At 38.4% G+C, this 11,550-nt stretch overlaps 1 protein-coding gene across 1 annotated transcript; it reads right to left on the bottom strand.

Moving 5' to 3' along the window:
• On the bottom strand, nucleotides 6,496-10,956 carry LOC109850813 (endoglucanase 13). Its single transcript, XM_020420876.1, has 11 exons — nucleotides 10,652-10,956; nucleotides 10,042-10,254; nucleotides 9,303-9,503; nucleotides 8,856-8,945; nucleotides 8,595-8,759; nucleotides 8,117-8,240; nucleotides 7,878-8,041; nucleotides 7,647-7,801; nucleotides 7,146-7,324; nucleotides 7,013-7,057; nucleotides 6,496-6,919 (listed from the first exon to the last, which is right to left on the bottom strand). Exons 1-11 carry the CDS (start codon nucleotides 10,847-10,849, stop codon nucleotides 6,630-6,632), a joined length of 1,824 nt encoding a protein of 607 aa, XP_020276465.1. The 5' UTR covers nucleotides 10,850-10,956; the 3' UTR covers nucleotides 6,496-6,629.

Raw genomic sequence — 11,550 nt, 5'->3', positions numbered from 1 at the left:
TCTCGCGACAAAGCATACAAGTCAACAAATCGACCGAATACGCGACAAGAATAAGTCCCGGAAGAAAGAAAATAGAAAAGGGAAAAAGTCGGCGAACCCGCGCTAGTGCAGGACGGGATGATCCGACCCGCGCATGCGCGGGTCGGATGATTCCGACCCGTGCAAGCGCGGGACGGATCGGTTTGCCGCACAGTAATGTACCCAAAACGCGTTTTGACGGTTTTAAAGTGGTTTCTCGTAGGATTTATCTGTTCCAGGGGTTCCCAACTGACTTGATATCATCCCCAAACGTGGTTAGGCTGTTGTTAACTGAAGATAGAGCCAAATCACTTGTTCTCATCTAAATAACCGCTTCCGAAGCCCTATAAATACAAGCCTAGGGCCTCCTTTCAGCAGGGGCGATTGATTATCAAGACGAGGAGGTGCTGCCGGATTGTGGAGTCAAAGGAGCACGAATTTCAGTGAGAGTTGACAGATCTTGGCGAGTTCTTCGGCATAAAGAAGGAGAGTTCTAGAGATCCGACGCCCGTTCCCGTCCGTCCCTTGAGATTAAACTTGGTCTTAATCTCGAGAAGAGCCCTGATTTCGCTTGGTCGATCTCAGCGCTTCAAATCAAATACTTCCTCGGCGAAGGCGAAGCTCTGCCGAATTTTCCATCAACCGGATCCAGATCTAAGGTTGTCCACGGATAAACCCCGGCACAGGCAAAGATCCCACGCAAGCAGAAGACCGATAAACGATCTCCCTGCATTTGTTTGATAAAGTTGTAAACTTATTTTATTTTCATTGTGTAAAAGTCTTATAAAAAGACAATCTTTTTTGTATTTTCATTGTAACGACCGAAGTTGTAATGAATACCACAATGAATACAACAATTTTCGACGCAAACAATCACATCTCCCCTTACTAGTCCCTCAATTAGAACCTTCAAATCTAGTTCACTCTTACCATGATTAGACACGCTCTCCTTTCCCATCATTCTTTCATTCTCGCGTAGGAGTGTTGTCGTATGATCAAACTTTAAAGTCTGCTTCCCTGTAATTATTGTCTGAACCAACAACTTGTACAACTTCTGTGGGAAAGACAGTAGGAGTAGCGCTTGCTCTTCTTCTTTAACCTCTTCATCAATATTTATAAGTCAACACACTAGCTGATTAAAGTCATTAATTTGATCTTGAATAGCAGTACATTCTTCCATATTCAATGAATAAAGTTATAGACGGTTAAAATATATTCTACTCGAGCTAATGTTCAGCTTGGATCCAAAAAGTGAATCACTATGGGCTAAACACTTTAAATGAGCCCACGACAAGCTGTGACGAAGCTCACCTAACAGAATATGTGAACTTTGCCGCACAATTCACCTCACTCCGATCCGATCGAGTCAAGAGTAGATTGACACTCAATTCAGACTTAGGAGAGTCGGTCAAGTTGTGAGTCAAATTTTGTGCTAAAACAAACTCACAAACAAAGTTCGCCAATCAATTAATGAGCAAACTTCGCTAGCAACTATCCATCCATGTGGGTCACGCCATCCACGAATCACAAGCAAATGCTCACCTATGTCCAAGTGAGCCCTGCCCGAACACTTTCAGGGAGCTTTATCAAATCACCAAACTTTGTCAATCAACCGTTTGAGAGCTATGCTTAAGGGGATAACAGCTCACCAACTATTTTCTATTTTAATGGCCATTTAAGCAACAATTAAGGGTCATTATCTCTCTCTCTCTCTCTCTCTCTCTCTCTCTCTCTCTCTCTCTTAGCCTATAAGAGGAAGATGAGATTGTTCATTCGACACACACAAAGAGAACAGAAAGACCGAACAACCCATACATGCGTGGTTTTTCTCTATTCGGTTCTAAGAGAAGATTGAGCTATCTTCCAAGCAACCAAATCAAAGACTAATAGTAAAATACTCATCATCTTAATCGGACCATCAACGGAGTATAAGATCGACACTCCGTCGGCACATAGAAAAAACCCCAGGAAATATAATTTTTTTTATTTCATTTTATTCTTTTTGTTGTAATCTGAGATAATTACAATACAAAAGACTCGAAATAGAATGACAAATTTACTGGGGGCAACTTTCACCTCCAATAAGAAAATTATGTCGCAGTCTGATACTAAGACACTCGGGTCTTTTTTTTGAGTTGCTGGTCATAGAATTTGATCAAGCAAAGTTCAGAAAATTCATTTCATCGAACCAATCATCAACGTACATGTGAGAAGCTACCGCAAAATTCACCGCAATGTGAACTTATGGTCTAAGTTGACCCCCGCTTGTGTAAAGGCGACCTTTACCGAAGATGGTTTGAGCTTCTCTGGAAGCCAAACGAACTTCACCCAGAGCGAATAAACATTGACCCTTATCACGAGCGAAGGTCAAGACGGTCTCACATCTTTTGATTTTGGATAGCATTCCACAACTCCTTTGGGGGTTTGATTTAAAGCATCTCGCGATTGACTTGAAACAACTTATAAGAATTGACGACCTAGCTAATAACAAATTAAACAGATTAAGTGACTAATTTTAAGACAGTGTTCAATAATTTGGGGATCTATTAGCAAGTTCACTAATTTCAAAATGTTAAAGATTTGAGGAACTAATAACATAAAACTATTATTTTGTAATGATTTAAAACGCACAAAGAAATCAAAAAAGGAAAAGTTACATCTGTGCATCTTTAACTATTAAAACTGACATAAAAGTTTTGGCATCTAGCTCATTGACAATTATTAAGCATATTATACTATTCTATTTGAGGGAGATTTTAAATTGATCAGTTTTCTTAACTTGTTGTGATAGTTGAATTGGGTTATATTGGAGTCTTTGTCCTGTCAAATTTATGAAAATAAATTTTTAAAGGGAAAAAATGCTTCTAACTCCTAGAAATTAAAATCTACGTCTAGCACCGACCCGATCGACCACCGATCTGTCTGTTTGTTTTTCTGCCCCTTTTTTATTTCAGTTTTCGTCTCGAACTTTGGGTCTACACCTTAGACTACCCCCCCTAAATAAGCTGGATAATCCTGGACTCATGCACGGCGTTAACCGCGATTTCAGTGGTACAAGTATCACCCTACGTAATTTTAACCGCCCACGTCAAATTTTCAAATGTGGTGAAGTTGAAAGGTAGTTTTATGAAGACCTCTAAACTTAAGGGGCCTTAGCGGTTTTTTTTTAATCCGGCCCATCGTTCAAAGTTGGGGTGCGCGTGGGAGCGGGCGTCGGCTCCTGTTTCAGCCTAAATAGTGAACTGAGTTTGGTCTTTGCAGCCAATAATACGACAAAATTGAAAGTGAACAACGTCATAGATCGTCCTGTCTTCTTCAAGGCGTCAATTAAGAGTATTTTTTTCGGTTTTTTTATAGAGTGTCCATTTCTACTCTATAAGAAAGTAGAGAGAGATAGAGAGAAATGAATGAAGAGGATAACCCTTAATTTGCATTGGGATTCTCTCCTCATTTATTTCTCTCTATCTTTCTCCTCTCTTATAGAGTGCCCGTGAGCACTAGAAAAACCGTTTTTTCTTTATTTATTTAAGCACTACTAATCTGAAAGTATCGAGATTTGCGTTTGTTAAGTGTATGATATATATATTTAATATTTTACCAGTGCTAGCCTGCAAATCTTCGCTGTAAAGCCTGCTAGGCACGAGGAAGCACATGGCTGATGTTACGTTCGAAAATCGTAATCAACAGTGCAAAACAATCAAATAAATAAAAGAAGTACAAATTTTCGAAACAGACCCTTTTGAATTTTTATTTGCAAAAAACGATCTATTTTAAAAAAATTTATAAAAACCAACCTGTTTTCAGCCCAGCGCTGAAAACAGGTCGGTTTTTGTTAAATTTTTTCCGAAACTTCACGGGAGTTCAACTCCCGTGAAGTTTAATATATTTTTAAACTTCACGGTAGTTGAACTCCCGTGAAGTTTAATTTATACATAAATCTTCACGGGAGTTCAACTCCCGTGAAGATTTATGCCCAGATGCAGCGCCAGGCTGCTCTCTGGAAGTTGGGACTGCAACTTCACAGGAGTTCAGAGTTGAACTCCTGTGAAGTTGCAGTCCCAACTTTCCGAGAGCAGCTCTGGCGATTTTTGCTCTCGGGAAGTTGAGACTGCAACTTCACGGGAGTTCAACTCCCGTGAAGTTGCAGGTTATACTTAACATGCACAGAATGATGTGCATGTTTTGTATATATACCTGTTAACTCATATATACACCAATTTATTTGCAAACAATCACAACAATATATACATGATTTAACCATGAATTAAACATGCACGATTATATATATGAACAATAATTGATCTTCAAAAGTTTAGTATTTGAAATTCAGGAAAGTTACAAATTTTAACAAAATAAGTTCAAATACAACCCAATATAGTCGTGCATGTTTAATTATTTTGGACTTATTTTGTTAAAATTTGTAACTTTCCTGATTTTTCAAATACTAAACTTTTGAAGATCAATTATTGTTCATATATATAATCGTGCATGTTTAATTCATGGTTGAATCATGTATATATTGTTGTGATTGTTTGTAAATAAATTGGTGTATATATGAGTTAACAGGTATGTATACAAAACATGCACAGCATTCTGTGCATGTTAAGTATAACCTGCAACTTCACGGGAGTTGAACTCCCGTGAAGTTGCAGTCTCAACTTCCCGAGAGCAAAAATCGCCAGAGCTGCTCTCGGGAAGTTGGGACTGCAACTTCACGGGAGTTCAACTCTGGTGAAGTTTAAAAATACATTAAACTTCACGGGAGTTGAACTCCCGTGAAGTTTCGGAAAAATTTTAACAAAAACCGATCTGTTTTCAGCGCTGGGCTGAAAACATGTCGGTGTTTGTAATTTTTTTCAAAATAGGTCGTTTTTTGCAAATAAAAACCCAAAAAGGTCTGTTTTGAAAATTTGTCCAATAAAAGAATCATAAAACAAAGCAACCATTCCTTTAAATTTAAAAAAAAAAGAGGAAAAATGAACCCAAAACAATCAAATAAATTAACGAGCAAAACAGATAAATTCGCTATATTGGTCTTGAGTACGTATTACACAGACGAGATCAACGATTTCCAAAACTCATTTCCTCATCTTGGATTCTCACCGTTAAGATACTTTCTCTCACGGTTCTTTTATTATTACTTTTCCAGTTTTCCCCCTCTTAATTTGATAGCAAAAGCCATAATCTATTGCGTTTTCACATACAAAGTTACCCAATAAACCCCACAACCCAAATCCTGGTCTAAAAGGACTTTAAATCTCGAAACAAAGGACAAGACTTGACCGAATCCATTTCAGTGCCGGTCGTCCAAAAGGCATAAGAAAAATGATAGGGGCACACCCCCAACCACAACTCCAACCACACCCCCTCTCATTTGCTATAGTGCACCGGGCTTCACATGAGATTTTAAATTTTTAAAATCTCATGTGCGGCCCGGTGCACTGTAGCAAATGAAAGAGGGGGTGTGGTTGGAGTTGTGGTTAGGGGTGTGTCCCTAGTGCCACCCAAGGCGGAAACTGATTTTCGGCTTGATGCTCGAGGGTCCGGACATGGTCCAACCGAGTCTAGTCGTATTAAACCAAGTTCGATTGAACACTGTTCCAATGGTGTTAGAGTTTGCGGCGGATCCATGAGAGTGTCCGCCCGAGCCCACTTTGAACCCTCTCGAGCTTGCTGATGGAGGATTTTGCGCAACTTCACTAGCTGACATCGTCCAAACCAGACTCAAAGAAAACTTACAAAGCAAGAACATCAAAGAATCATAGAAAAATAAATGGCAATCACAAACCTGAGAAATCTATTGAATAGTTTGGATATACAATTTTGGTGATTTTAATCACGGATTCTACTTTTCTAATGGATTTGAGAAATCTATTGAATTATTTATTTAACTAAATAGTAATGTTTCTGTAAAATGCTAATATGTTTAATTAAAACATTAGTACAACCCTTTTCTTGAGCGAATAGCAAGAGTTTAATAAAACAACCAAAAAAGTATACTTGGAAATAGAATCATAAATAAGAGTATCTACAACCACATAAAGACAGTTCAGCCAAATTGGTCTGTATTCATTGAAAAGAAGTTAATGAAACCTTCTTGATTTTTAGGTTCTTTTATTATTTTACCTGGGATACATTCACAAAACCCCAAGAAGGTTGGCTCATTTTAACAAGCACCAAAATGTTAGGAAATGTCGCGTATTAACACTCTGAACTTTTCAGATAATCACAAATGTTGGGGATTATTTGACAACAGATTCACAATAATGTGAAAGTTTCGGAGGTTTTAGTAATATTTTTGAAACTATTTCAGGGTCATCTCATAATAGCCAAATTTAGGGGGTTTTTTGTGAAATTCATCCTTTTATTTATTGACATATTTAAAAGACAGCAACTTATGTGTCTTTTTATGCGTGCATCTGTGTGCATGTTACTCAAAAGAGGGGAAAAAAATAACGTAGCAAAACGAACCATGGAAAAGCAAATTCTCACGACTAACAAACCGAATAAACATCTCAAAAGAGGGAAACCAAAATTAAAAAGAACTACAAGCACAGGCCAAACACTCTTCTGAAAATTTTGAACTCTCTCTCTCTCAGTCCTTTATCATCTCAGTGATAAGCGACAACTGACACCTTGGCTTGTGATCCTCCCTGCACATAAATAAAACTGAAGCGCATTCCAGGCTTCACCACTTTGATCCATTTAGGAAGCTCGTACTCGTTCTCCTCTGATGTTGGTGAGAGCCCCCATAGAGGTCCTGAGAGGTTCTCTATAGAAAACTTAACTTCAGTTATCGGCTTTCCGCATTTGTTGATGACGGTGACCTTGTGCCTGTAGTAGTCCTCTCCTTTGTGTCTCCATGCGTGCGTGATGGAGTGAAAGAACTCAACAGCGTTCTCTGCATTTGGACGAGACGGTAAATTAATTTGAAAGTTCAGAATCAAGTTTCAGCCCGCAAGATGTCATATTTAGTAATAACGTACGTACTTACCAGTTTCTACAGGAGGTGTTGGCTTTGTATTATCAGGAAGATAACCTGCACATTTAGCAATTGTTACTTCAATGTTTTGAAGGTAGATTTTGATTTTCATTTATTTTCTGTGATTTTAGTTTGGCAAATATACCTGAATCTGCCGACAAACTGTTCAATTTTGCGAAAAGGCCTATAAGAGGAGCATTTCCTACAAGAGAAGGCTCGGTTTGCTCGTAGCTCGATCGCTGGTCATGGAACTGGTCTTTCATGTCAGGACCTCCGACGAGGGCGCCCGTAAGGACATTGGGGTTTCCTTGTTTGTTATCGAACCTGTCAAGAGTTGGAATAGATTTCTCATCTTATAGATTTGCAAAATGAAAGAAATAAAGAGAATAATGTTCCGATTAGAGTTATATGAAAGGAAAGTTAAGCATGACCCTGTAAACTTAAGTGGACCGAGGGCTCCATCCACCAGGATTTTCATCCCTGGGGTTTGGTTTGAGATGCATGTTGATGCGTGCTACTCATCAAGATTGCTTTAGAGATGCGTACCTTGATGTGTATCACACATCAGCACATATCTTAAAGCAAATCCAATGGATTAAAAAGTAAGTGGACAAGAGCACTAAAATATCTAGAAGCTTTGGCATACCATTTTTGAAACCCTTCGATACATCCAACAGGAGAAGAAAGAACAGATTTCGATGCGATGGAAGCGCCTCGATGATGAACGTGAGACGGGTAGTTCTTTTGGTATCCAACCAAGTAACTCATAGATTTCGGATTTTCACCAAGCATGTATTCAGCCTGAGGATATTTCAATAAACTATAAGTTTTGGTCATGAAATCAAATTCTAATGCAAATTCAGTTCAGAAATTTTACTTGTGATTGTGCAAGCTTTAGAAGATCTATAGCTTGAACTTGTCCATCAGGGCAGTTAAGCTTCGCACCCTCCATCAATAAATAGTCTGAGTATACTGCCATAAGAAACGAAGCAGATGAAACATATTGCATGTTGTTCCACTCATTGAAGTAGAGTAAGCCACCTGAGAACAAACCAGAATAATATTAGATTCTAATAAACAGTGCCAGTTTAGGTTCGCATTAAAAAAAATTCAAACCTGGGGTCATTGCAACATTGTAGCCATTGTTCTTTTGTAAACATGCACATAAGAAGAACTCAGCTTTTGCTTGATACTGCTTCAGTGCAGCATTGTTTGCATTACTTTCATCTTCCATTAACACCTGTAGAACAAAAATTACCGATAACGATTTGATTACAAAAATTAGGGTAAACATCATTAAATCCCAGGGGTTTTGGCAAAAAGCCCCCAATCAAAAATATACTAAAACCCTTCTGTAGTACTGAAAATTTTCATAAACGATGTCAATAAGCAAAATAAAAAAAAATTTAAACTACCATTTTTTACATTTTGCCTATCCTTACTGAAAAGGTTAATGTATTAAAATTGAGCAGAAGATAAACTTGTCAGCTGTCACAGGCATGGTACTTAAGTAAGACCAGTTCTGGGGTTCTGTGCGAAGCACCCTAAAGTTTAGAGGGGTTTTATGAAATTTATGCGCAAAATTAGTGTTTACCTTAGTCAGAAGAACTTGCAACCCAGCATATTTGTTATCCCAAGAGAATTCTCTTACAGCCCATCCAGTACCCCCTAAAGCAGCTGAATTATCGACGACATATTTCAGGTAGTATTTATCGTCTGTCGCCTCAAAAAGCCAAGCAGCAGCCCACAAAAGCTCATCCTTCATCATCAGAGATCATAAGATTCAGAAATACAGTAATAAATCTAATTTCAAAGAAGAAAGAAGTCGGTGAAAATTCTTGTTTCTTCTTCTTACATAGTATCCAGTAGAAGAAGGGTAATACTCGCGAACAGAAGGGATGGAGTTATCATATCGACCACGAAACGTGTCAGAAAATGAGAACAGCTGCAAGATTCAACAGATTTTGAATTTTGGTTACTTGACGCTCTGCGTATATAATATACAAAGGTAGATTTCAGAAATCTACTATGACCTTTACACACAATATTTTTCGGATGATTTTGTCCTTGTACACTTTATATACGCCTATATTGCACTCTCTTCATATCATAGTTTAAGAGTAGTGACGTTAACACCTTTAGTAAAAATTTTCATGACTTCATGTTATTTTTCTGCAGTTTTAAATTTTCATTTATAGTTTTCTGAAAAATAATGTTTATGGTAGTTTAAATTTGCACAAACCCCCCAAAGTCCGTGATAGTTTTGTCAAATTTCAACTTCAGTTGGCATTTGTTATTTTACCTGCTTCGAGTGCCACAAGAGGAGAGTGGAGTAAGTGGAGTTGTAGGGCCTGAATGCTAAAGAAGCTGCAGCCATTGCTGCTGCAGTCTCGGCTGCAACCTCCGATCCTGGATGCTCAGTATCAATTTTATACGCATTTCTTGGTGTTGTCATGTCCTCTGCTCTTTGCCAGCATAAATGGTCGCTGTCTCCATCTCCAACCTTCAAAGAGAAGAGTTGCATCAAGAAGTAAATTAATCGGTAAGAGATCGAAGTGTTATGTTCTTTTTGCTTTTCAGCTCTCTTAAAATCCCTTTCACTCCATCAGAACTCTAAAATTATGACAAGTCGTCATGATTTTGTATCCCTGACATGACTTTGCAGATTGAGCATCATTTTTATGGATTTGGCTTACTTTACGAAGTAGTAATCTTTTAAAAACTTTAAATGTGCATACTATTGATATTTGTATGCAGATCACTACATATACCACGTCAGACTCTCTTCCACTATATCAAGACTCTGGAATTATGGTGAGACTTGAGGGTCGTAATTTTATATGCTAAGACATGCTTTAGTAGGTTGACTGACTTTTTCTATGGGCCGAAACATGGACTTGCTCTTTAAACTTCGTTTATAGATGTACGAAATTTGAATCTAGATTGCTCAGATATTGTCTCGAAGATTCTTGCACTACGCCACAATTTTGAAGTTATGATTAAGACTCACGAGTTATAATTTTGTATCGTAACATGTTTACCTGACACCATAAGGTATTGGGTTGCCTATGCGCTTTGATGAAGTAATCAGTTCCCCATCGAATTGCATCCAATGCATACTCGAGTTGGTTGGCTGCAGCAATCTCTTTCTCAAACTCGATCACGCTCCACGATAACATCGTCATGGCGAATGCCATTGGGAGTCCGAACTTGACATGATCGCCAGAGTCGTAGTATCCTCCGACCAAGTCCACCTAAACACATTTTCACGAGCTCTCATTATATTTTCACCAAAGGGAAAAGGTTCTTCTTGGTTCGCTACAGCTGTCCAGACAACAGCTGAAATTGCATGCAACTGAGATATTTAGAGCAGTTGTTCAATACAACTAATAAATACCGGTTCCAGCTGCAGCTGATGACTTAACACAGCTCTGATCAACTTAAGCTGCGGTCCCAACATCTTTGAATTGTAAATGCTATCTATGTTATTAACTTCTATTAACAAACACCATGTGTAACTTCAACTGCAACCACACGAGTTGAAAATTTTTAAAACCGAAGCAAATAACTGCAATTATATATTAACTGTACGCAACACCAGCTTACAGCAATTGCACTTGCACGATGTTAAATAAGACCAAGAAAAAGTACCCCTTGGTGAAATCCATCTCTGAGGCCAGAATCGCCACGCCACTTCACTCGCTGATCATGAGGGAGCTTGCCGGACCTCTGGGCCTCAAAGAAGAGGAGGCTCTTGTCGAGGGCATCTCTGTAGTCGAACTTCGCCGCTGAGGCTGCGACAGCCACCAACAAGAATGCTAGGATGAACAGCACAGCAAGTTTAGCCATTGGGATTCCTTGGAGTACTGGATTTGGATTGGAGAGAGACGGTGGCTTGTTGGGGTTTTTATGAAGGGATAGAGGAGGCAAAGGTCTTTGGTTTGGTGAGAATGGTGATGTGCACGTTTTAGGAGGGAGATTAGAGCCATGCACGTTGCGACTAAAGTTTTTTTTTTTTAAAGGTCAATATGATTTCATCATTTGTTCATCGACCTAGTTGTTTATACGAATTATGTTTAATTAGGGGCAACTAATCACCTCAGTATTTGTTATTTAATGTAATTTTTGGCTATAAGACGATGTATGGAATTGAATGCAAATTCTATAACAGATCTAGTGTATCTTTACCTACAAATAATGAATAGCTTTAAGAATTTTTTTCCCCCCTTTTTCTTTGATGTAGTTAACGTAGAGAAAATGATGCATGATATATAAGGGAAAAGACAGAGACTAGAACGGCTGCACTTGTATTCCTGCAACCAAAGACCAGTACCACATACATTTTGATGTAATTAACATAGAGACAATGATGCAGAAAAAAAAAATTCAACCTAGCACCAGTTGTTTCAGTGGTATAGTAACATTTCAGTGTGTAGTAACAAATTCCACACAAGTTCTGACTTGAGCATCCGAGGATATAGATCGGTATCAGCAAAAAAGATAAAACTCAATGAATTAGATGAATCGCTTTCATCATTGAAATTTTTGAG

The sequence above is a fragment of the Asparagus officinalis genome, chromosome 7, assembly GCF_001876935.1.
Source record: "Asparagus officinalis chromosome 7, Aspof.V1, whole genome shotgun sequence".
NCBI lineage: Eukaryota > Viridiplantae > Streptophyta > Magnoliopsida > Asparagales > Asparagaceae > Asparagus > Asparagus officinalis.
Note: the sequence above shows the minus strand (reverse complement) of the source record. Positions and strands in the feature narration are given on the sequence as shown.